This window comes from Salvelinus namaycush, chromosome 29, assembly GCF_016432855.1.
Source record: "Salvelinus namaycush isolate Seneca chromosome 29, SaNama_1.0, whole genome shotgun sequence".
Classification (NCBI taxonomy): Eukaryota; Metazoa; Chordata; class Actinopteri; order Salmoniformes; family Salmonidae; genus Salvelinus; species Salvelinus namaycush.
This window is the reverse complement of record NC_052335.1, coordinates 33,569,491-33,597,030: the sequence shown is the minus strand read 5'-3', so window position 1 is coordinate 33,597,030 and position 27,540 is coordinate 33,569,491. Positions and strand designations below refer to the sequence as shown.

At 41.5% G+C, this 27,540-nt stretch overlaps 1 protein-coding gene across 1 annotated transcript; it reads right to left on the bottom strand.

Moving 5' to 3' along the window:
* On the bottom strand, positions 1-27,540 carry LOC120024437 (cytoglobin-2-like). Its single transcript, XM_038968676.1, has 5 exons — positions 27,239-27,540; positions 10,380-10,487; positions 6,461-6,581; positions 5,971-6,051; positions 1-123 (listed from the first exon to the last, which is right to left on the bottom strand). Exons 1-5 carry the CDS (start codon positions 27,397-27,399, stop codon positions 1-3), a joined length of 594 nt encoding a protein of 197 aa, XP_038824604.1. The 5' UTR covers positions 27,400-27,540.

Below are 27,540 nucleotides of genomic sequence, written 5' to 3'. Positions count from 1 at the left end.
CTAGATGACATTGAGCCTCTTCTCTGGTCTCTCTCTACTGGTGTTGGCCATGGTGTTCCTCTGGTTCTTCTCCTCTTCCACATAGCCTTGCTTCATGATACTGGTGATGTACAGGAACAACGTCTGTGGGACAACATGAAGGTCAACACATAAGACATGGAATAGACATCTACATCTACTACTGCTCTATTATAGGGTAAATACAGCAGTGGTTCCCAACCAGTGGTACTAGGACCCAAGGGGTACTTGGCCTATCCACAGGGGGTACATGAGAAGACTCATGAGAACATAGGCTTACTGATAAAATGCACATGAGGGGGTACTTCAGGTGTACTCTGGGCAGAACAAAATTCAGTTGGTGGTACAGTAACTGAAAAAGGTTGGGAACCACTGGTATACAGTATACATGGCAGTCCTTTTGAGATGTCTGAATGAATTTTTGTCAAAAACTGAACATCTCTCTGTTGTCCCATTAGCACAGCACAACATTGAATATGCTCAGGGCTTACAGTTTTTCCCCTGGATGTTCCTGGTGCTCTTGTTAATGGAGACTAAAAAGCCTAGAAAGCCTTTTACTTAGTGAATAACAACACAGAAAAATAAAACATCATACGGGCAACATGTTTTCAGCACAACTCTGGATTTCAAATGTGCCCTTATAGCTAAATGCCAAGCTGATAAAGGCCTGCAACTATGAAAAGAATGCAAGGGCAAGGGCCTTAAACATCCTGGAGATATAAGCCTGGGCTCAGCCTATTCAAGATACTACAGTATACACTGAACACAACATCCAACAATTTCAAAGATTTTACATATAAGGAAATCAGTCAATTGAAATAAATTCATTAGACCCTAATCTATGGATTTCACATGACTGGGAATACAGATGTGTATCTGTTGGTCACAGATACAGTATCTTAAAAAAAGGTAGGGGCGTGGATCAGAAAACCAGTCAGTATCTGGTGTGACCACCATTTGCCTCATGCAGCGTGACATATCTCCTTCGCATTGAGTTGATCAGGCTGTTGATTGTGGAGTGTTGTCCCACTACTCTTCAATGGATATGTGAAGTTGCTAGATAGTGGCAGGAACTGGAACACAATGTTGTCTACGTCGATCCAGAGCATCCAAAACATGCTCAATGGATGACATGTCTGGTGAGTATGCAGGCCATGGAAGAACTGGGACATTTTCAACTTCCAGGAATTGTGTACAGATCCTTGCGACATGGGGCCGTGTATTAACATGCTGAAACATGAGGTGATGGTGGTGGATGAATGGCACGAAAATGGGCCTCAGGATCTCATCGCGGTATCTGAAATTGCCATTGATAAAATGCAATTGTGTTCGCTGTCCGTAGCATATGCCTGCCCATATCATAACCCCACCACCACCATGGGGCACTCTGTTCACAACGTTGACATCAGCTAACCGCTCACCCACATGATGCCAAACACGCTGTCTGCCATCTGCCCGGTACAGTTGAAACTGGGATTAATCCGTGAAGAGCACACTTCTCCAGCGTGCCAGTGGCCATCGAAGGTGAGCATTTTCCCATTGAAGTCGGTTACGACGCCGAACTGTAGTCAGGTCAAGACCCTGGTGAGGACAATGAGCTGACAGATGAGCTTCCCTGACACAGTTTCTGACAGTTTGTGCAGAAATTCTTCAGTTGTTCAAACCCACAGTTTCATCAGCTATCCGAGTGGCTGGTCTCAGACGATGCTGGATGTGGAGGTCCTGGGCTGGCGTGGTTACACTTGGTCTGCAGTTTTGAGGCCAGTTGGACGTACTTTGAAATTCTCTAAAATGACGTGGCTTATGGTAGAGAAATTAACATTATAATTCTCTGGGAACAGCTCTGGTGGACATTCCTGCAGTCACCATGCCAATTTCTCACTCCCTCAAAACTTCAGCCACCTGTGGCATTGTGTTGTGTGACAAAACTGCACATTTTAAAATATCCTTTTATTGTTCCCAGCACAAGGTGAACCTGTGTAATGATCATGCTGCTTAATCGGCTTCTTGATATGTCACACCTATCAGGTGGATGGATTATCTTTGCAAAGGAGAAATGCTCACTAACAGGGATGTAAACAAATTTGTGAACAACATTTGAGAGAAATAAGCTTTTTTGTGCGCATGGAACATTTCTGGGATATTTTATTTCAGCTCATGAAACATGGGACCAACACTTTACCTGTTGAGTTTATATTTTTGTTCAGTGTAATTATGTTACTAAATGGTGTCTTTCTGTCTCTATTTCATTGGTTGAGACATGAACAAGTACAGTACAAGATTCAGTCTCAAGTGCTAATTGAAATTCCAGAAGCATCATGTGGATGCATGGTCTATGTCTGAAGATGCCGATCTTGTATAATTTCATCCATCATTCCCTAGCCTAAAGCTATTCAGGCCCAGGTGTTTTGTGATAGGACTTGACAGTTCATGCAGCTTTAGTATTCTGATCATAGAGTTCTGATCATGGTATTCCGAACACATCATGCATCTACGCCGACATTTAGATGTGTCTACCGGGTCCACAGTGTGTCTGGATTCTCTTTCCCCGCTCTATATTCAAATGCCAGTATGCATTCTACAAATGGTGGAATAGGCCAAATATGATAGTAACACAACAACAACTTATGACAGTAGCTAACTACTGTAGCTAACCTCTGTAGCTAGCCAGCAAGCTTTCAAGGAACGCTAAAGAGATTGCAAATGGGTTAGCCTAACTCTAGCCAATCAAAAAAACATGTTTCTAAATACAGCATTAGCTAGCTGGCTAGCATTTATGAGGCCAGCAAACATGTTCCTCACACGCTAGGAACACATTTCCTTCAATGTTATAATGAAAATGTGCTGTTCAGTCCCAAAACACAAGTTTTTAGGAGACTTGTGCGAGGAGTGCTGATGACGCTGCCCACTGCAAGCAAGCAATGCAGATGTAGAAGCACAGTGGCTAGGAAAAACTCCATAGAAAGGCAGGAACCTAGGAAGAAACCTAGAGAGGAACCAGACTCTGAGGGGTGGCCAGTCCTCTTCTGCCTGGTGGAGATTATAAGAGTACATGGCCATTAAGGCCAGATCGATCTTCAAGATGTTCAAATGTTCATAGATGACCAGCAGGGTCAAATAATAAATTCACACACAATGTATCCCTGACCACCTCCTGAAGTGGTCAGCTAGACCTGAACACAAACAGACCACAAAGCCACTTTTGTGCATCTAGACCCGTCTTTTCAATGTGATCTTCGTATTCTGATAGCAGAAGTCGCATGTAAGCGTCAAGTGTAGACACGACCACAGTGGTGTACATTTTTGCTATTAGTGTGTTACATCTGGTAAATAGCTTACAAAGGTGACATTGTATGCCTATGAGTCTAAGTGGTGAAACATTTTTCTCATAGTGAGTTGCGTTTGGTAAATGGATATGGAGAAAAGGAGATAGCTAAAGTAGATAACTGTGGGCCTACAACCATATTCACATCAGGGTTTAATAGCGGGAACCGGGCTACGGAGAAACCTGTTTCCTGAGATAAATAATTGAGAGAAACTGGTCAATTATAATTAATTATTTCTATGAACAGTGTGACGTGAAATGGAGCTGTTAAATTATATGTAATGTTTAAATCTGGCTTCTCTACTACAGCCGTCTCTGATCTGCTAATCATCAACGCTCATTCCTTTACACTTCTGCCGTATGGCAAAGCTTCACTAAAAGAAATGCCACCAAGGCAGAATGCAAAATCTACAAGCGCACATTAACATGTTCCGGTGGTTAGACGAAGTGTAGGATTGATCTGACATGCAGGCCAACACCCCCAACATAGTGAGGTAAGTGCAGAGAGGGGGATTCAGCAGATAATATGTTTAGCTTGCGCTACAGACGGCTATATCGGTCCGCTAATACAGGAACAGTGCACTACTTTTGAGAACATTTGTTTATTTTTTATTGTAATTATTCAGGGGGGTTGGCAGCACCCTCAGCACCCCTACTTCCCGCAGCTATGTTCAAATCTCCAAACTAGCTGGATTTGCAACATTGTTTCATGATGTTACACTAACAGAAGCGAGCGCACGGCGGGTTTAGATTCAAGGGCAATTGATCAACCCCAGCACTATCCACAGTGCTGAATCTCTGCTACTATTAGCTTACGTGTTTTTTATTTTACTTTTATTTTACTAGGCAAGTCAGTTAAGAACAAATTCTTATTTTCAATGACGGCCTAGGAACAGTGGGTTAACTGCCTTGTTCAGGGGCAGACAACCAGAGTCTGTAGTGACACCACTAGCACTGAGATGCAGTGCCTTAGACCGCTGCGCCGCTTGGGAGCCCCGTATATTCACGTCTGATTTTTTTCGCTGGTATCATATGCTTTTAAATAGCACTTCTGGTTTGAACAGGAATACTGCCTGGTAATTTCTTGCAATTTTCTTCTCGGGAAGGAAAATGTGTAGATTTTCAGGAGAATATTAAACCCTCATTCACAATTCACATTGCCTACAATGTATGTAGTCAATCCACTAGAGGTCACTGTCATACTGTATGTCTTTCCTGTTCTATTTAAAAGTACAATATGCAGAAACTCCACCATTTCCTGGTTGCAAACATTCTTATAGTCCCCCAATTTCAGTTTATGTGACAAAACAAAAATGGTGTAAAGAATCATTGAACCGTCTAAACCGTTCTTTACAATAACCCCAAAATATTGTATTTTCAGCTGTTTGAAGCTGGTGTACAAAATTGAAAGTAAAAGATGCAAAAACAAAATGTAAGAACGGGAAGCACAGAAATAGAGCACATAGAACACATATACCACTTCTTAGACTTTCTTTCAACGAGAATGGCAGATCTATAACTCACATTCTATGTGAATTTGGTCAAGTTGCCCAAAAAGTTACACATTGCAGCATTAAATGATACTATTGTACTTTCAACAAGCACCACAGCTCTTCAGAGTATATACTTAGCACTGTAAGATGGTGGGCCGATGGCACATGTATTCAGCAATCAACCAGTTTGAAATGTTTTATGGGTGTATTGAACAGATTGCTTTGAGTCTTTTCCCACAGATGTGCTGAAAAGCAGGTGTGTATTCCACAGGAGGTTAGTGGCACCTTAAATGGGGAAGACGGGCTCGTGGTAATGGCTGGAGCGGCAGGGGTGGAATGGTAACAAACACATGGTTTGTATGTGTTTGATGCCATTCCATTTACGCCATTCCAGCCATTATTACGAGCCATCCTCCCCTGAGCAGCCTCTACTGGTGCATTCACTAGGAACCAAACGGAAGCAAACAGGCCGAAATGGGGAGGGTGCATTTACCACTATATTCTACAACTACGTACATGTCAATAACCATTGTTGCAATGCTACTGAATTACCCATGATCCAGTATAAATAGTTAGCAAAGAATTGTGTAATATTTCATATTTTTAAAAGGGCAATCTGGCACTCAAACAACCACAAAGCCGACACCCTGCCACTTTTTTGGGTAATCGGCTGAGAGATAGAGCTGAAGAAATGAGCTTTGTATACAAGGACAGACGATCCATGCAATCAAAATTATAGTTTTAAACACTTAATTACATGTCATTTAATTGGATCTCTATGGTTTAAACCCATTCTAAAGCTATTGTCTTCACAATTACATTGTTTACAAATTGAGTAAAGCAAGCTTATATTTTGGATTCTGATGGGGTACGACAGTTCAACTAAGCCTATGAGGCATGAATATGTTATATTTTGTCAAGAATCAATGGCTATATAAACTGTATTTAATTTAAAAGTCCAAAACTGCATGTCCCAATCCCAGATGGACCTTTTAAGGCCTTATAAAGTAGTGTTACACTGTTTTAACCGTTAAATAGCTTCTCCACAGAGATAAAGGAACAGACGGGCGGTTCATGGTCATCGTCACACCATGGTTGCTATCTAGGATGGGAATGTTCCCATCAATTGTTTACCTTCCAAGCCTCCTCCACTTCTGGGGTCCAGTTGTCCTTCAGGATTGGCTGGACGGCTCGAATAAACTCTGCCCCCACGTACTGGAATAAACCCAAAGGACATAATTAGGGCCCTGGAAGGTCATAAATGTTTGATAAACAGAGAGCAATAGACTCAGAATTATCGGATGATCCAACATCCAGCAAAATAACAAGCCAGATTTTCCATTACGTTATCATGCAGTTATTATCTAGACAGAGAAGATTAAAGCTGGATGGATTCCAAGAATATCTCCACACATCCCTAGTCCTGTAGTGATGATTGTTCTGTGAAAATCCACGCTCTGTTGTTAAGCAAAGGTAGTACTGGAACCGTATTTTCTAGTCATGAAATATTTTGGAGTGCTGATCTAGGATTAGTTTTGCCTATAAGATCATAAATGAACAAGATCACGTGGACAAGATTACATTAGCCAGAAAACCTACAGAGTAGTACAGACTGAACACCTACCATGTAGTACTTCGGAGGGGAGTTGTAACGATAGTGGCTTTTGCCCAGATCTAGGATCAGTTGGTCCAGTCGTTCCATCTGATTAAGTCTGGCCACGCTTTTCTCAATGAAGTGCATTATCCTTCAAGACATGGAACAAAACGCCATTGTCAGAGGTAGACAGGATCAGATGTAGAAAGGCAGACACTAACACAGTCGAACCGTGACATTGGTCAATGCAAAGTAGCAAGCTTCTGTGTTGTTAGCTAAAGGGAAATTTATGGAAGGGGGAATGAGACATCTGTTTAGTTTTATGGCATTAGCAACTGATTGACTAGCGCAGACACTCATGTGTTTGTGTTCCTGAAGGCACCAAGTGTACCTCATGATAATGCTGGTCAGGTTAGATGCACCATGCTCTCCAGCAGTTAAAACTAAATAGGTAAATACACAGTACACATGTCTAGGTTGTAGGATAAAGACTTGAATGTAGCTAGTTACATGCCCCCCCCCCCCTCCCCATGCTAGCACCACGCTTCAACTAAACGAGCCATCAGAAATATTTCATCATCAGAAGATCTCAAGGAACTCTTCAGTATCCATGCCACCAAGTTATAGTCTGAGTACTTTAGAATGGACAGTCAAGGAAAGAAGACATTTTCTACCTCAGTCAAAGAAAGAGACCAGAGAGCCTTTAAAAACATGTCATACTGAGAAGCAACTGAAGTTGACGCTGGAGGTAGCAAACCTAGCTTTCAACAGTGTGTGTTTAGCCTAGAGGTCGACCCATTAGGATTTTTCAACGCTGATACCGGTTATTGGAGGACCAAAAAAAGCCGATACCGATTAATCGAACGATTTTTATTTATTATTTATTTATTTGTAATAATGACAATTACAACAATACTGAATGAACAACTTAATATAATACATCAATAAAATCAATTTAGCCTCAAATAAATAATCAAACATGTTCAATTTGGTTTAAATAATGCAAAAACAAAGTGTTGGAGAAAAAAGTAAAAATGTAATATGTGCCAGGTAAAAAAGCTAACGTTTAATTTCCTTGCTCAGAACATGAGAACATATGAAAGCTGGTGGTTCCTTTCAACATGAGTCTTCAATATTCCCAGGTAAGACGTTTTAGGTTGTAGTTATTATAGGAATTATAGGACTATTTCTCTCTATACGATTTGTATTTCATATACCTTTAACTATTGGATGTTCTTATAGGCACTTTAGTATTGCCAATGTAACAGTATATTTTCCGTTCCCTCTCCTCGCCCCTACCTGGGCTCGAACCAGGAACACATTGACAACAGCTACCCTCGAAGCAGCGTCCATTGCTCCACAAAAGCCACGGCCCTTGCAGAGCAAGGGGAACAACTACTTCAAGGTCTCAGAGCGAGTGACGTCACCGATTGAAACACTATTAGCACGCATCCCGCTAACTAGCTCGGGAGTTGATAGGTTTGAAGTCATAAACAGCTCAATACTTGAAGCACAGCGAAGAGCTGCTGGCAAACGCACGAAAGTGCTGTTTGAATGAATGCTTACGAGCCTGCTGCTGCCTACCATCGCTCAGTCAGACTGCTCTATCAAATATCAAATCATATACTTAATTATAACATAATAACACACAGAAATGCGAGCCTTAGGTCATTAATATGGTAGAATCCGGAAACTATCATTTCGAAAACAAAACGTTTATTCTTTCAGTGAAATACGGAACCGTTCCGTATTTTATCTAACAGGTGGCATCCATAAGTCTAAATATTCCTGTTACATTGCACAACCTTCAATGTTATGTCATAATTACGTAAAATTCTGGCAAATTAGTCCGCAACGAGCCAGGCGGCCCAAACTGTTGCATATACCCTGACTCTGCGTGCAATGAACACAAGAGAAGTGACACAATTTCTCCAGTTTAATATTGCATGCTAACCTGGATTTATTTTAACTAAATATGCAGGTTTAATAAAATATACTTCTGTGTATTGATTTTAAGAAAGGCATTGATGTTTATGGTTAGGTACATTCGTACAACGATTGTGCTTTTTTCGCAAATGCGCTTTTGTTAAATCATCCCCCGTTTGGCGAAGTTGGGTGTTTTTGTTAGGAATAAATAGTCTTCACACAAGCACGAACAAGCACGAGCAAGGCAGCCCAAACTGCTGCATATACCCTGACTCTGTTGTACAGAACGCAAGAGAAGTGACACAATTTCCCTAGTTAAAAGAAATTCATGTTCGCAGGCAATATTAACTAAATATGCAGGTTTAAAAACATATACTTGTTTATTGATTTTAAGAAAGGCGTTGATGTTTATGGTTAGGTACACATTGGTGCAACGACAGTGCTTTTTTCGCGAATGCGCTTGTTAAATCACCCGTTTGGCGAAGTAAGTATTCAATGATAAATTAACAGGCACCGCATCGATTATACGCAACGCAGGACAAGCTAGATAAACTAGTAATATCATCAACCATGTGTAGTTAACTAGTGATTATGTTAAGATTGATTGTTTTTTATAAGATACGTTTAATGCTAGCTAGCACCTTACCTTGGCTCCTTGCTGCACTCGCATAACAGGTAGTCAGCCTGCTACGCAGTCTCCTCGTGGAGTGCAAAGTAATCAGCCATGATCGGTGTCCAAAAATGCTGATTACCGATTGTTATGAAAACTTGAAATCGGCCCTAATTAATCGTCCATTCCGATTAATCGGTCGACCTCGAGTTTAGTCACATTCCGAGGCACCCTGTTGCTGAATTAATAGCCACAACCCTCACTGAGGCTTAATTAACTCTAGCGTTAGCATTGGCAACCATTTGATGTCTCGCTTAAGGTCAGCGCCATGAGCTTTAGAAGGCGAGGTGTGTTGTGGGTCACTGTGAGGGAACGTAGACAACAGACACTGGGTTAAATGTCTCCTTTTTGCCAGGGCTGCAGCAGGTATAAGACAAGTGATATCAGTCCACTCACGTTCACCTCAAGAACAGGCATATTAAATTAGATTTAGATTAAAAGTTTAATAGTCACATGTACAGGGTTGCAGGTGTACTGTAATTACACGGTACAGTGAAAATCTCAGAGGGGGGAGCGATGGGGGTTAATATTCCAATTGTTCTGCCCGGGTTTATGAAGTATTGCACAAAACAAGTAATACAATTTGAGGAAAAATGCTAGAAAAAAACACTAGAAAAAGTAGAAACCTGCTCGAGGCGTCATCCGTCGGCACCATTTTACCAATTTGTATGAGGAAACCGACTGACGTATTATGCCTGACGATGATGACACTCGAAGCTGCATGAGATTATACTAGTTATACTACATTGTAAACTTGGCTATCACGTGAATGCATAGTAAGGTATTCTGTGCATGTGGTCTGTGGAGTGCCATCTCATATTCTAACCAGCTCCTAACAAACACGCACACACAGACGCACTAACACACACAGCATTTTTGTAGTTTTATTGTTTGTATAATTGTTGTTTGTACATCGTTGTATTATATATGTGTGTGACTGTCCTTGTCTATCAGTGTTTGTTGCTTATCATGTTTTGTGTTGTTTGTGGACCCCAGAAGGAATAGCTGCTGCCTCTGCAAAAACTAATGGGGATCCCAATACACAATAAACAAACAAACAGCTGTGCTTCCTAGACCCAACCTTATTAATTTACTCTACAAAAAAAATTACATCTCTTGGTGCAACTCACGCCATCTCTGAATCTAGTTGGCTGTGTTGTCAGTGTACCAAGACAATAAGAAATAAGGGGCCCACCGTCCTCACAGCTTCTGCACTGGCGTCTCTGGATGTGCTCAGAGCTTATCTGGGAGCTGACAAGTGGGTGATGATGAGAGGGTGAGAGGAGGAGGTAGAATGGCAGGAGGGAGAAATGAGATAGGAGGTTGAGGGAGGAGGCGAAGGGTGTCACTGACCGTAGGCCGTGAGTTTGTAGCTCCTTGTTGTTCCGCAGCCTCTCCAGGTCTTCCACGTCTCGGAACAGGAAGAAAACGTCTTTGCATTCTGGATGGGTCTCAAACAACCTGTTACCATGACAACGGGCACTACTTGTGAGCACACTCGAGGTTGCGATTTAATAGATTCACAAACATTGCTCTGTAGGCTATTAACACACAGTGGGGAAAATACAGATTTTGTTCTTTATGGGTTTCAAATGCACAACTGCGCTTTGGAAGCGATGTCCAATCTATGTTATCATTGGTTTAATCTGTTTTATCATGTGGTTAATCTATGTTTTATCATGGGACTAATCTATGTTTTATCATGGGGCTAATCTATGTTTTATCATGGGGCTAATCTATGTTTTATCATGGGGCTAATCTATGTTTTATCATGGGGCTAATCTATGTTTTATGGGGTTAATTTGTGTTTTATCATGTGGTTAATAATAGTGAATAATAATAATAATATACTGTGTGTGTGTATATATAGAAGTACATATATATATTGTTCTGTAACAGTAGATAGATAGATAGATAGATAGATAGATAGATAGATAGATAGATAGATAGATAGATAGATAGATAGATAGATAGATAGATAGATAGATAGATAGAGAGATAGAGAGAGAGAGAGATAGATAGATAGATAGACTACCGTTCAAATGTTTGGGGTCAATTAGAAATGCCCTTGTTTTTGAAAGAAAAGCACATTTTATTGTCCATTAAAATAACATCATATTGATCAGAGATACAGTGTACAACATTGTTAATGTTGTAAATTACTATTGTAGCTGTAAACGGGTAATTTATTTAATGGAATATCTACATAGGCGTACAGAGGACCATTATCAGCAATCATCACTCCTGTGTTCCAATGGCACGTTGTGTTCTCTCATTATAGAGAAGCCCTGCTGTGCTGCGCTGTGAGGGCTGAAGCTGTAAAGGCCATGGTGGGCTTACCACCACCTTTCCTCTGCTAATGAACTCAAGCACGCCCTTCAGACCAAGCACGTCCTTCACACCAAGCATGCATGGAGTCACATTTGTTTGGTTACAAGATTCTATGGATGCGTAACAAATGGCACTCGATTCCCTACATAGCGCCTTACTTTTGACAAATGGGGCTCTGGTCCCTATAGGTAATAGGTCGCCATTTGGAACGCAGCCTAGGTGACTTGTCCAGAGTTTCGTCTCATGATGATGGTAGAAGATCAGGTTAAGGTAAAAACAGATTGTTTCAAGTTCCTATTTTACACCTTTTTCCACGGACCTATTTATTTAAGTGTATTGATCTTCTGTATATGTTTTCTTCCCAGCCAGCAGTTTTTGGTAGGCAGAGGAACTATTGATTACATTAAGGGTGGCATTTGTCTTTGGTGATATAATGACAATAGATGAAGCGAGGACCTTGGCTTGTCATGAATGAGTGATGAAGCTTAGTGCCTTGCTCTAACTGATCCCCTCATACGTATCTAAGTCGTGGTATTTCTGAGGACCTCTTTCTATGTTTGCAGCACTGTCAAAGAGTTTGTTACATCACTTCTGTTTGATCAGCATCACACTGTGTGTACGTCGGAACTCAATTACCCAGTAACCCCTCCTTTTTCCATTTTCGCAAACCCTTTGCAAGTACTCAATATTTCCTCCACTGCCTGTCTGTTAACTCTGGCTTTGGTAGATATCCAGGCTAACACCTCTCTTTACCCGCTTTTAGCTTAACACAATAAAGCACAACTTTGCCATTGTTCACTTTTCAGCTTGAGAGAAAGTGTCATATCCAGTTTTCACTTTGTCATGCATTGATGTAAATGGAAGACTTAAGTGAAACTTTGACTTTCACATATAGCCCATGTTACTTTTGGTTACCCATCATTGATTGGCTTCACAGATGACTTTTTTGGGGGAGGAGAAGGAGGTGGTGTGAAAGTTGATAAGAGTTAGGCACATCGCAGGTAAAGTTAGTTACGCCAAGTGGAAAAAGAAAAGGCAGCAAAAGCAGCTGGTATTCTGTCCCTGGCTGCAGGAAATAGGGTACCAAATTTCACTGTTTTCTCCCGATAAAAGATACGGAGAGATGCATAAGATAGATGGTTAGTTGCAATTCAAAGTGGTAAATATGATGTATATAGTCCTGCAGCCAACCTTACATCGCCTGTGTGTGTGTAGCAAGCACTTCAGTGACGATGCATAGGAACGAGATCATCTGAAATGATGGGGACAGAAAAGCGCTGGATGTTAAGATACAGCTGTTACTACTGTATTTCCATGGACTGGATCTGGCACAGTGCCAAAACAAAGGCCCGTGCTTGAGAAGAGAAAGCGACAAAGCAAGCTTAGCCTGATCCTTGAAGTTCGAGGTGTTCTTGTAGACATATAGGCCTAAGTGATCTACAGGTTAGCGTATGTGCCCTATCTATTTATGACAGGGGGGTCGAGGAGACAATAGACATTGTGTCACCTTACATTGAAGCATAGAATATCCAAAAACCATTGTGATAAATAAACATAGGCTATATATATAGTGTTTTGGGCTAATGTGAGCACTGACCAAAACATTAGGAACAACTGCTCTTTCCATGACGTAGACTGACCAGCTGAAAGCTATGATCCCTTATTGATGTCACTTGTTAAATCCACTTCTATCAGTGTAGATGAAGGGGAGGAGACAGGTTAAAGAAGGATTTTTAAGCCTTGTGATGATTGAGACATGGATTGCACAGGAGGTTGGAGGCACCTTAATTGGGGTGGACGGGCTCGTGGTAATGGCTGGAGCGGAATCAGTGGAATGGTGTCAAATACATTAAAACACGTGGTTTCCATGTGTTTGATGCCATTCCATTTGCTCCGTTCCGGAAATGATTATCAGCTGTTCTCCCGTCAGCAACCTCCTGTGAGATTATGTACTGTATGTATGCCATTCAGAGGGTGAATGGGCAATTCAAAAGATTGAAGTGCCTTTGAATGGGGGGATGGTAGTAGGTGCCAGGCGCACCGGTTTGAGTCTGTCAAGAACTGCAACGCTTCTGAGTTTTTCACACTCAACAGTTTCCTGTGTATGTCAAGAATGGTCCACCACCAAAAGGACACCTTGTAGAGTCCATGCCCTGACGAATTGAAGCTGTTCTGAGGGCAAAGGGGGGTGCAACTCAATGTTAGGAAGGTGTTCCTAATGTTTTGTACACTCAGTGTAAACCCAGTAATGCTCATAGAGGTTTATGGTATACTCAATGTATTCAATAAAGTAAAGTTTAGCTATTTACTCATTGGATAGCTGTCTATTTAGCCCAGGGTTGCATCTTCAATTAGTTTATGGAATACAGATTTTTCTTATTCTTCAGGACACCAGAGTTTATGTGGGCAGAAAAATCCCCTGTGCTTGCAAAACCAAACTAACTGCTCCTCGTCATTATGTTGCTCCATTTCTGTAAGAATTGTAGTAACGTATTCGAATTCTCTGCAGCACAAACATTCATCTGTCGGCATTGGAGTGCAACTGCCACAGCTGCACCACCAGTCTGTGTTGATCCTGGGGATGGGTTGGGGCTGTGGTCCAGCTGCTGCTGCGGCTTCCATGCCTAGAGCGGCCTCAATTTGCCTCAATTCTTGGTCTGAATACTCAGGCTCAAATAAATACGGTTCGACGATAACTTCGGAGCCCCTCCAGTAGTTTTCTTCATCACTCGCGAGTATTTTGTCGTCTGACATGTTTGTAAGTTGTTGTTTACTTTGTATAACTAATGGGTAACGCTGTCTTCACATCTCCGCTGAAAAATAGTTACATCTGTGAATAAGGGAAGAACGTGCCATTTCTACATAGCAGGGATTCCCCCGAGAGGGCCCATGCGCAGTTATTACCCATCTCCACGACTGCGGCATTCGGCTACATAAAATAAGGATATTGCCAACAATGTTCCGGATTTCAGAGATACAGCAATTTAAACCTAGCTTATTTTTCAGCTGAAAACCGGATGTGGGAACTCCGCCCAGGAGTTTCTCTTATGACTGCTACGTTCGGTTATAAATTCACTGGCAACAAAGCAGAGCGAGGCCTGCATCCAGCAACGTCACAAGTCACGTGAGACGTGACCCGTTTTTGCATCTGTTTTCGTACAGCACTACAGGGAGAGAGGAAGAGAGGGCAAACTCCACTGAACTAGTTTCAATTTATTGAATCACTTGGGATTTTCTGGATTTTGGGTAAACCTTCCCTTTAACTTCTCTAGGATAGGGGGCAGCATTTTCACTTTTGGATAAATAGCGTGCCCAATTTCAACTTCCTTCTACTCATCCCCAGAATATAAGATATGCATATTATTAGTAGATTTGGATAGAAAACACTCTGAAGTTTCTAAAACTGTTTAAATCATGTCTATGAGTATAACAGAACTTATGTAGCAGGCAAAACCCCGAGGACTAACCATTCAGATTTTTTTTTTTAGGTCACTGTCTGTTCAATGAGTTTTCATTGGGATACTAGATTTCTAAGGGACTTGTTTGCAGTTCCTACCGCTTCCACTGGATGTCACCAGTCTTTGGAAATTGGTTTGAGGTTATTCCTTTGTGCAATGAAGAAGTACGGCCATCTTGAATCAGTGTAACGTTATGTGTACTGTTTGAGAGTTGCGCAAGACTAGAAAAGTAGCATTAGTTTGTTGTCCTCCTGTATTGAAAACAGATAGACCCGTCTTCAATTTGATCGATTATTAACGTTTAAAAATACCTAAAGTTGTATTACAAAAGTAGTTTGAAATGTTTTGGCAAAGTTTACTTTTGAGATATTTTGTAGTGACGTTGCGCAAATTGGAAGCTGTTTTTTTCTGGATCAAACGCGCCAAATAAATGGACATTTTGGATATATATGGACGGAATTAATTGAACAAAAGGACCATTTGTGATGTTTATGGGACATATTGGAGTGCCAACAAAAAAAGCTTGTCAAAGGTAAGGCATGATTTATATTTTATTTCTGCGTTTTGTGTTGCGCCTGCAGGGTTGAAATATGCTACACTCTCTTTGTTTACTGTTGTGCTATCATCAGATAATAGCATCTTATGCTTTCGCCGAAAAGCCTTTTTGAAATCTGACATGTTGGCTGGATTCACAACGAGTGTAGCTTTAATTTGGTATCTTACATGTGTGATTTAATGAAAGTTTGATTTTTATATCATTTTATTTGAATTTGGCGCTCTGCATTTTCCCTGGCTTTTGGCCAAGTGGGACGCAATCGTCCCACATATCCCAGAGAGGTTTTAACAGTGTTTTTTATTCACACCTGTTTTGGTGTCCCTGTGAAGAATTGACTTAAAACCACACTGGGAGTCTCACTTTGAGTTGCTAAATTTGATTCCTATTATATCTAAGACTAGAACGGTAAGTAATTTAGAATCTTCAATACATCACCTATACTGTCTGATATCAATGGATATCAGTACTTTTCAAAGTTTGAGGTATGGGAATTCTCAAAAAAGCCAAAGCCATTTTTTCCACTTCGCCCTCTCACTCATAATATTGTCCAATGTACCACATCTCAAGACAGTAGCCGAAATGACAGTCTTGCTGTGCCGCATCTTGTCAGCGGCAACCCACCAACCAACCAATCTTTCAAGCTGCAATCTCTCGCCTCGTAAAACGTCCAATTCTAACCCTCAACCTTCTGCAGTACACCTCTACCCCTCTACAGAATCCAGTATACACAAACACCACAACCCCCCGAGCCTCCCGGGTGGCGTAGTGGTCTAGGGCACTGCATCGCAGTGCTAGCTGCGCCACCAGAGTCTCTGGGTTCGTGCCCAGGCTCTGCCGCAACCGGGAGGTCCGTGGGGCGACGCACAATTGGCATAGCGTCGTCCGGGTTAGGGAGGGTTTGGCCGATAGGGATATCCTTGTCTCAGTATGTAAAATGTAATAAAATGTATGCACTCTACTGTAAGTCGCTCTGGATAAGAGCGTCTGCTAAATGACTAAAATGTAATGTAAAATGTGTGGATGGATGGCTGTGTGATGTATAGCATGACACTTACCTATGGGTACATCACACTGGTGCCAAAACAGGCAGTGGCGGCAGGCCCCATGCCACAGCTGACAGCTCGGACCACAGACAGAGCCCATTAAAGGCCTAACTGATATGGCGAGGGCCACTGATAAATAGCCTGTTAAAGCCTTATCAGCACAGCCTTCGTGTTTGGGGTTTAAATGGGCCTCAGAAGAAGTTTATTGGTTGCGTTCCCTGTCCCTTTTTGCATTGATTGACTCATTAAGAACAGACAGACTATATCCTGAATGGCACCCTCGTCCAGACATAGTGCACTACTTTTGTCCAGAGCACTTTATAAAGAATAGGGTGCCATTTGGGATACAGTCAGACCTATGGTAAATGCTTAAAGGTAGAGAAAAGGGAGGGAAGGTTTGCATATCAATGTTTTTTTTTTTTAAAGAGGGGGAGTGGGTTAGTTCTATTTTTAGTGGTACTTCAGTAGGGAGGGAGGTAGATTTCGGTTTGAGGATTGGAATTGGTAGTTTTATGAAGACAGAGATCGTGGTTTAAAATGATAGGTTGGTTGCCACTGACAACGTGACAGTGTAGTACAGTCTAGAGATTTGCATTGTGATGTTGGACTTTGTCATCAAATATTTTGAAACGGACAATATGAATGAGAATGTATATAGATTTTAAATCTACTTGTTTAATTGGATTAAAGGAAGGGAGATTTATCTGTATAAATATCAAACCAGTAAACCAAAAAATGCACTTGATTTGCTAAACTTTTATAAACCATAATGTATCTCAGATAAGGAGTGCTGATCCAGGATCAGGTCCCTGCTGTCCATGTGATCTTATTCATTATGATCAAAAAGTTCTAATGGATCCTAGATCATCAGTCTACCCTGAGAAGCTTTATGAATATGGGCCCAGGAAAACTCAGAAGGCAGCCACCAATTATTTGATTAGAATGTATTTTGATGCTTGCTTTTTGCCCCTGGCTACTGCAATAAACAATATATTTTTGAATTTTTTCATCATAACTGAAGATAATATTTGCATACCCTGAGCTATTGTAAACAAGTAGGTATTTTAACATAGGGCACATAGGTCTTGGTAGAGAGGTAAAGGACACATAAAAAATTGCTTTAAGCATTTCACTGTAAGATCTACACCTGTTGTATTCAGCGCATGTCACAAATAGCTTAATTTAAAACAAAATCAAATGTTAACACCAATGGGATGCCACCAGTTAGACAGTGATTTTTTGACAACAAGACACTAGAACCATCTGAATATCACATTGGACCCCAGGCCAGAAGTCAATGACCATGGTCAATTTTGACAGGGGCTGGGCAGTGGAGCATAGTAAAAATAAAAGTGTATGTTGCCTTCAAGTTCTATTTTCAAATGTCCTCAGTGACAGCTAAAATATATATTTGTTTATCTACACTACATGACCAAATGTATGTGGACACCTGCTCGTTGACCATCTCATTCCAAAATCATGGGCATTAATATGGAGTTGATCCCCACTTTGCTGCTATAACAGCCTCTACTCTTCTGGGAAGGCTTTCCACTAGATGTTGGAACATTGCTGCAGGGAATTGCTTCCATTCAGCCACAAGAGTATTAGTGAGGTCAGGCACTGATGTTGGGCGATTAAGCCTGTCTCGCAGTCGGTGTTTCAATTCCTCCCAAAGGTGTTTGATGGGGTTGAGGTCAGGGCTCTCTGCAGGCTAGTCAAGTTCTTCCACACTGATCTCGACAAACCATTTGTTTATGAACCTCGCTTTGTGCACGGGGGCATTGTCATGCTGAAACAGGAAAGGGCCTTCCCTAAACTTGCCACAAAGTTGGAAGCACAGAATCGTCTAGAATGTCATTGTATGCTGTAGCATTAAGATTTTTCTTCACTGGAACTAAGGGGCCTGAACCATGAAAAACAGCCCCAGACCACTGTTCCTCCTCCACCAGTTGGCACTATGCATTGGGGCAGGTAGCGTTCTCCTGGCATCCGCCAAACCCAGATTGGTCCGTCAGACTGCCAGATGGTGATGCATGATTCATCACTCCAGAGAACACATCTCCACTGCTCCAGAGTCCAATTGTGGCAAGCTTTACAACACTCCAGCCGACGCTTGGCTTTGAGCATGGTGATCTTAGGCTTGTGTGCGGCTGCTCGGCCATGGAAACCCATTTCATGAAGCTCGCGACGAACAGTTCTTGTGCTGACGTTGTTTCCAGAGGCAGTTTGGAACTCGGTAGTAAGTGTTGCAACCTAGGACAGAAGATTTGTACGCGCTTCAGCACTAGGTGGTCCCGTTCTGTGAGCTTGTGTAGCCTACCGCAGCTGAGCTGTTGTTGCTCCTAGACATTACACTTCACAATAACAGCACTTACAGTTGACCGGGGCAGCTCTAGCAGTGCAGAAATTTTACGAACTGACTTGTTGGAAAGATGGCATCCTATGACGGTGCAACGTTGAAAATAACTGAGCTCTTCAGTAAGGCCATTCTACTGCCAATGTTTGTCTATGGAGATTGCATGACCGTGTGCTCGATTTTAGACACCTGTCAGCAACGGGTGTGGCTGAAATAGCCAAATCCACTAATTTGAGGGGGTGTCCATTTACTTTTGGCCATGTAGAGTAAATATTTTTTTAAATTACAACAACAATACAATAAAAAAAGACAATACGAATGGCTGCTACCATCAGCGGTTGCTCTTGCCCCCACCCGCCCCGAGACGCTGGCAGGGTGAAGCGAGTGCACCAATAACCACCAGAACCAGCACACACACCGCTCACAGCGTGAAAACAAAACACACATAACTAAACACAAAACATACAATCATCACATCTCCACCCTCACCCCTGATTGTATGGACCTCAAAAATGTATACTGTGGATGTGTATGTATTTATTCCAACATTCATTAATTGCAACCATCAGACAGCTACAGATCAACCTATCTTTCCCAGTAAATCATCATCATTCTACCATTTATTCCTGCAATACATCCCTACATTCTCCCATGGTGTGTCACGAAGGACTTGAACCTCCCCATCTGCAACATTTCTGACCAAATGTCCCCAAAAATAAATAAACATTTAACCTAACAGCACAATGAGGTTTCATGTTGACTGCGTGTGGTCCTTTAAATCCCCCAGCAATACAGTTTGCAGATCCAACCGCACCCTGATATTATGACATTTGTATTCATATTTATTATGGATCCCCATTAGCTGCAGCCTTGGCAGCAGCTACTCTTCTTGGGGTCTGGCAAAATGTATGCTTATAATTTTTTTTAAACATAACAATACACTCATTACAGAATTCACAACACACTACACTAAGTGTGTGCCCTAAGGCCCATACTCCACTACCACATATCTACAACACAAAATCCATGTTTACATGTGTGTATAGTGTGTATGTTATCATGTGGGTATAGTGCGTATTATCATGTGTGTGTGTGTTTACATAACAACCACTCCTGGACCTGACTCCAAAACCAAGCCCCTGATGAACAGTACTGATTCTGTTTCCTTGTGGCAGTCTACACCGGTCTGACTGTTCAATGCCCCATATACTGAGCATTCTTTTTGTAGCAAGAATTTTATATTCTAGTTTAAATTTAAAAGAAATGAAAGGGTCAATTGTTGTCTTACATATCAGTTTATAAACCCGATGCCAATCATGCCTTGTTATTGGGACATAAAAAATCTGTTCCCAACTATCTCTTTATGCGGCATACACTCTTAGAAAAAAATATGCTATCTAGAACCTAAAAGGGTTCTTCGGTTGTCACTATAGGAGAACAATTTGAATAACCCTTTATGGTTCCGGGTAAAACACTTTTGGTTTCAGGTAGAACTATTTTGGGTTCTATATAGAACCCTTTCCACAGAGGGTTCTACATGAAACTAAAAATGGTTCTACCTGGAACCAAAAAAGGTTCTACTATGGGGACTATTTGTTCTATTTGGAACCCTTTTTTCTAAGACTGTAGGCCTAGTTGTCAAACCTTTTGACGTTAGTGAACATGATACATTTTATGATTTAGGCAATATTGGTAATTTTAAGCCATTTAAAATGTGTTAATGGTGGCAGACAAACTAGTTCATTTCTTTCTCTTGTAAGTAATTGCCTCTTCCATTTTTGTGGCAGAGGTGCGATGAGTTGGCGATGAGTTGGTAATTTTGTATTGCGCCTACTTCTCCATACACCTTGATTAATTGCTTGTGTGGGCTGCAACACAGTCTCACATTCAATTCGCGCATATATGTACAACATGTATTTCAGCAGATTTCGTGCGTTTTTGTGCATTTTTGGGGTGGTTCAATTCGTTTGAAAATACACAAATTTCTGTGCTACTTAATTCGTGCGAAAATACACGAATTTCTGTGCTACTTAATTCGTGCGAAAAGACACGAATTTAACCAGTAGGCGACACACAAGCCGTTGCAACAACCATGTAGACGCGATAATTTGTATTTCATTTTTGTTCTTCTTAATGGCTAATTCAACGTCATGAATATACAGAAATGTTGTCTTTGTTTAACCATGTTTTAAAATGTGTCGTTGTATGCCTATATGTACTGTTTTAGACTTGCTGAACAGAATTTTTGAGAAAAGACGCACATTTAAGTGCGACTTAATTCGTGGGAAATATTGTTTTATTAATGCCAATGCTGTTTTCTGTGCTTGATTTCGCTTAATACTTTGGATACTGGTGCACTTGTAATCAGAACGCCTTTTTGTCATGTAGGCAACCATACACGATTTTCTTCATAACCCATTTCATATTTCGTGGAGCCTAAATTACACCATTTTCTTCATAATGCATGTATTACATGTTAATGTAAAATAATGAATTATGTTGGCTTACACTTATGGCCTTTCCAAGGCCTTTCCATACCTTAAGGGAACATTTTAGCACTCGCCATATGGTTAGTGAGAAACGCCACATTGCAAATATAAGGTCCCTTACTAGACGTCCTGCAACGTTTCTAAAATTCGTGGACGGCGTCGGGCCGTGCGCGGGGGAAAGATCTTTCAGGAAGTCATCAAACTAAATCTCTCGGACGTTCGGTTTCCGTTTTATAAAAATAACACATTTTGGTCATTTTTCCGCAGTCTCGGAAATTCCCACCAGAGGGAAAATAAATAATATTGCAAATGCACAAGCACATTGCAAATGCATGTGGCCTTTTCTCCTAAACGGAAAATATTTCGAAGACGTAATGGACAGTTGGCCCCGAACAAGATGGCGTCGAGGCCTCAACGCTTTTTGAGTTATGGGATTGGGATTAAAGGTCAAAAACGCAAAGTAGGGTGCTAATTTGACCGCTTCAAGTCAAAGTACATAAGCATACGGTGTCAGGAAAAAAAGAACCAGCCATTTATCTATCGTAATTTAAGAGAAATCGTACATTGACAAATTGGTCATGTTCACAAAAAGGAGTTAAAAAAATAAATAATTACAGATCCAGTTGCAGTGTAATCAGACGAACATTTTTTAAGTGGGTCTCGAAGCTCTGCCAGAATTCTGTGATTTTATGTGATTTTATTAAATAACACACACTCATTTAACCCTCTGTAAATAAGTCAGTTCTTAACATAAAGACTTAAAACTCAATATTATATAAGAGCCTACCCCAAGGAGGATATGTGTTCACTTTCAGCTTCCTATGTCAACCGGAAGTACCTTCAAATGGTGCCATAGGGTCAGTTTCGAAGGGTTAAAAATGTCAGATCTGCCTCCCGGGTGGCGCAGTGGTCTAGGGCACTGCATCGCAGTGCTAGCTGCGCCACCAGAGTCTCTGGGTTCGCGCCCAGGCTCTGCCGCAGCCGGCCACGACCGGGAGGTCCGTTGGCCTAGCGTCGTCCGGGTTAGGGAGGGTTTGGCCGGTAGGGATATCCTTGTCTCATTGTGCTCCAGCGACTCCTGTGGCGGGCCGGGGGCAGTGCGCGCTAGCCAAGGGGGCCATGTGCACGGTGTTTCCTCCGACACATTGGTGCGGCTGGCTTCCGGGTTGGAGGCGCGCTGTGTTAAGAAGCAGTGCGGCTTGGTTGGGTTGTGCTTCGGAGGACGCGTGGCTTTCGACCTTCGTCTCTCCTGAGCCCATACGGGAGTTGTAGCGATGAGACAAGATAGTAATTACTAGCGATTGGATACCACGAAGAAAAGGGGATAAAAGGATGGAGTGAAAAAGTACGGTGCTTAAAGACACACAAAGCCTGCAATGGCATTGCCATTATCTCCAGGCCGTGCCGAGTTCAACGAGATGCCCCGCTTGACCGTAGCTAGCTCGGTCTGAGTGCAGCGACAGGGACAAGAAGAAGGACCCAAATGACCCTTTGACCTCAATTTCATATTTTTTGTTGCTTTTGGGAGACAGAGAGAGAACCGTTAAGGTTAGAAGCACAATTTGACCTCAGGAACGTTCCTAAGGTCCTCCCGATCTGTGCAAGCCTAACATTGACCGTGTGGCATTAACCCTTAATAGTTAAAAGAAGGTGTTTACATCAAACAGTTTACAATGACATGTCTCCCCATAGGAATACATTGCCTGCTCCCCTAAATTCAACCTGAAGCCTATGTGGGTTAATAATGCCTTATAAACCTGTCTTCGATGACAATCCATCAGGCCACTATGAGGTCTACCTGTGTCGATTCTAAGCTTCCTGGAGCAACCGGAAGTGGTTAAATCACCCTAAAAGTGTTTGCCATACCCAACCTGCAGTTTGAGAGAAATAGTGCATTCAACCCTATGTAAATCAGTGAGTTCTTAACGTATAGACTTAACTCAGGATTCTGTAAAAGCCCACTCCAATGAGGATATGTGTTTACTTTCAGCTTCCTGTGCCAACCGGAAGTGCCATAATTGGTGTCAAAAGGGCTGTTTCGAAGGGTTAAAAAAGTCAAATCTTTCCAAAACTTAATATGTGAATAGGCAACCCTCATGAACTGTAAATCAGTCATTCATCCCATCAGATTTCAAGGAAAAATTTACACACCCACACAGAAAGGATGGAGTGACACACTGAGGGGCTTAGAGGCAGACAGTGCCTGCAATAGTTACTTTTGTTTGAACTTTTAAAGAACCGTCAGACCTAGAGTTCTGAAACTTTACAAACCTGTTCTAGAGCTCAGGTCGATTAAGCACGGTGAGTTATGTGGCTCTAGAAGGTTCTCGGACCGATAAAAAGCCTCGGTGCATTTGCATTGACTTCAATTCATTTTGAGCATTACAAAATGGTGACATTTAGAAAAGTCCCAGAGTTGCAAGACTAGGTGCATTGAAACCGGCTCGGCCCATAGAGACGGACCCCGACATTTCTGTCCGATAGCTCATTCAAGGACCCCGTAGCAAGGCATGGAAAAAAGTGGAATTTCAGCACCAATTAAGGTTTTGCTCGGGCACCGAATGACCTATCGAGCCGAAACTTGGGATTCGAGGTCGCCTCACATAGGGCTAAACATAATGTGAAAACTGGACCCGCAGCTAGAACATAACTACGTATTATTTGTTTTATTATGGTTTAAATGGAAGGCGCTGTGAATTTTGGGCCTGCTCTGAAATATGTGATAGTTGGCTTCTAAACGAGTTGGAAAAAGTGAGTTTGGAGTCAGATGGTATCAGTTTGGTGTCTGAAAATATCTAATTGGCTGATGGACAGTGACTTGCTAGTTGACTTTAGTGCATTTGCAATATGTTTCAACAGTGAAAAACCACCAAAATAGCATTCTGAAATCACCACTAAAAATGACATCACCATAGCCGTGCCGAGTTCAACGAGATGCCCCGCTTGACCGTAGCTTGCTCGGTCTGAGCGCAGCGACAGTGACAAGAAGATGACCCTTGACCTACATTTCAAGTCTTTTGCTTTTGGGAGACAGAGAGAGAACTGTTAAGGTTTAGAAGCACAATTTGACCTCAGGAACGTTCCTAAGGTCTCTGTGCAAGCCTAACATTGACCGTGTGGCATTAACCCTTAACAGTTAAAAGAAGGTGTTTACATCAAACAGTTTACAATGACATCTCACCCCATAGGAACACATTGCCTGCACCCCTAAATTCAACCTGAAGCCTATGTGGGTTATGAATGTCTTATGAACCTGTCTTCAATGACAATCCATCAAGCCACTATGAGGTCTACCTGTGTTGATTCTAAGCTTCATGGAGCAACCGGAAGTGATAAAATCACCCTAAAAGTGTTTTGCCATACCCAACCAGCAGTTTGTGATATATAGTGCATTCAACCCTGTGTAAATCAGTCAGTTCTTAACGTATAGACTTAAAACTCAGGATTCTGTAAAAGCATACCCCGATCAGGATATGTATTTACTTATAGCTTCCTGTGCCAACCGGAAGTGCCTTAAAATGGGGTCATAGGTGCTGTTTCGAAGGTTTAAAAAAGTCAGATCTTTCCAAAACTTTAAATGTGTGAATCGGTCAACCCTCATGAACTGTAAATCAGTAATTTCGCTAAACAGATGTCAAAGAAAAGCTCTCTCACACACACACACACACACACACACACACACACACACACACACACACAGCAAGGATGGAGTGAAAAAGTATGGTGCTTGCCTGCTCGCCTCCCTACCTCTGAGGAAGTACAGTTCCCGCTCAGCCCAGTCAAAACTGTTCGCTGCTCTGGCACCCCAATGGTGGAACAAACTCCCTCACGACGCCAGGTCAGCGGAGTCAATCACCACCTTCCGGAGACACCTGAAACCCCACCTCTTTAAGGAATACCTAGGATAGGATAAAGTAATCCTTCTAACCCCCCCCTCCCCCTTAAAAGAGTTAGATGCACTATTGTAAAGTGGTTGTTCCACTGGATATCATAAGGTGAATGCACCAATTTGTAAGTCGCTCTGGATAAGAGCGTCTGCTAAATGACTTAAATGTAAATGTAAATGTAAAGACACACAGAGCCTTAAATGCTTTTAGGGGGGATCCAGACTTCCATACCCGCTCTGGGAGCGCTATACTACCGCCCCAAATCAATGGGTGCTGGCCTGAGTGATTTATGGAGGTTTTCAAAAAATATTCTGTTTTTTCTTCTGGAAAATATTTTATGTTTTTTCTTTTCGAGTCAATGGCCTGAGTGATTTATGGAGGTTTTCAAAAAATATTCTAAGTCCAAACTTTTCATGCACCTGGTATTTTTTTGGGGTTACCAGGCGTCATTTTTCAAAACGGTTGAAATTGCTTTTAGGGGGCATCCAGAGTGTCACATGACCGGATGAGGTAACTATTCTTGTTCTTCTTGTAACTTTCCGGTAGGCTAGAAGCTTTCCGGTGTTTTGCTGCTCGACACAGGTCGACGCAGGTATTGCACTTGATTTATCGTTATCGTAACCGTAGGTGCAGCCAAGTGGAAATACGAAAGCTTTCTAGCTATTTCGCACTGACGGTAATTTGAACACAAGAACGTTTCTAGTGAAAAGGTGCTTACACTCAGAGCCATGTATTTACACTCAGCCACCCTAGCCTTATTACGGGTTAACGTTTTGGTAATTTTGGTTGGCCAACAAAATGTAAGACTACAATGACTGCATACGTTTCCCCAAATGTTATACGAAAAAAAAAACTTTTGTTATTGATGGACAATGGCAAGGCTGCCATTGTATTTTCAGTTACATTCTGTTCAATAAAAATGGTTTACACGTTTATTTTTTAAGAAATACATGGAACTACAACCGAATAAAACACCATTAACCATCATGCATTGCTTACATTCATTCTATCCTGAAAAGTCTGTTCAGAAAAATCGAAAACAGTACATATAGGCATAAAACCACAATGTTTTAATAGGGATTAAATAAAGACAATATATATATAACCTCTTATGGTTAAAAAAAGACAAAATATCTATATATTCATAACGTAAAATAAATAAATACAGGCGATCGCGTCTATGGTTGTTGCAACGGCTTGTGTGTCGCCTACTGGTTAAATTCGTGTCTTTTCGCACGAATTAAGTAGCACAGAAATTCGTGTATTTTCGCACGAATTAAGTAGCACAGAAATTCGTGTATTTTCAAACGAATTGAACCACCCCAAAAATGCACAAAAACGCACGAAATCTGCTGAAATACATTTTGTACATATATGCGCGAATTGAATGTGAGGCTGGGCTGTTGTGTGACATCATTTTACGGTAGTTGTTTACAATGTCATTCATAAAGATGCTACCTTCGTTACACATTCTCTGCAACAAAATTGGTTTATCCTCTATCAGTACATTGGAGTTTAGCCATATATTTGCTGTAATATATATTCTGCCTCTTCCGGAGGAGGATACTTTAAACAGAGTTCTATTGCCAATCCACTGGGAATAGACAGTTAAATATTAGTTTTGTGTTCGTTTAAAGGTTGTGTGGACATGGAAGACTATTTCTCTATCCATTTATTTCATTAGACAGGGCTATGGTTGAAAATGATGTAGGCTATATAAATATAGGTTATAGGCTTCTAACATGGAAAATGTGACCAAAACACAAACGTTTGTGGAGGGCGTTGTATTTCCATTGTATACGATCATACACAATCACTTGATTGAATTTTGACAAGGCTATACGTTCTATACAATCACCAGTGAAGTGACACATTTGCTGTGTCCGTTCATGTTCATGACAAACAGTTCAATTACCTAGTAGAAGAGGGTTAGATTTCATGACTTGAATTAATCGAATCAATGTTTGACATTCGATGTAGTAATAGGGCTACGTTCATTTTGGCATGCTTTTAAATTCAGAATGACGCGTGCAATTTCTTAAAACTTATGGAAACCAATTCAGCCAGTAGGCTACAGTTAAAATGTACTCACCCAACAAACATAATAATGCCAACTTTCGCGATGTTCTCTTGGATGACTTTCCACGTCTCTTTGATTATCTCCCTGTGCTCGTCAGTTAGATGCACAATGGGAACATCGTCCATCACGTCCCCGACTTGTTTCGGTACCAAGCCTGATATTGCGCACCCCATCTCCGGCCACAAAAAAACTAAACAATGACAAACGCGTGAAAATACATTCAAATAAGTAGACACATTTTCAAATGATCACACTAAGTCGTGAAACCTCACATTTTACAGAAAGTATATGTTTTGCGCGTGGAGGGTCCTTGA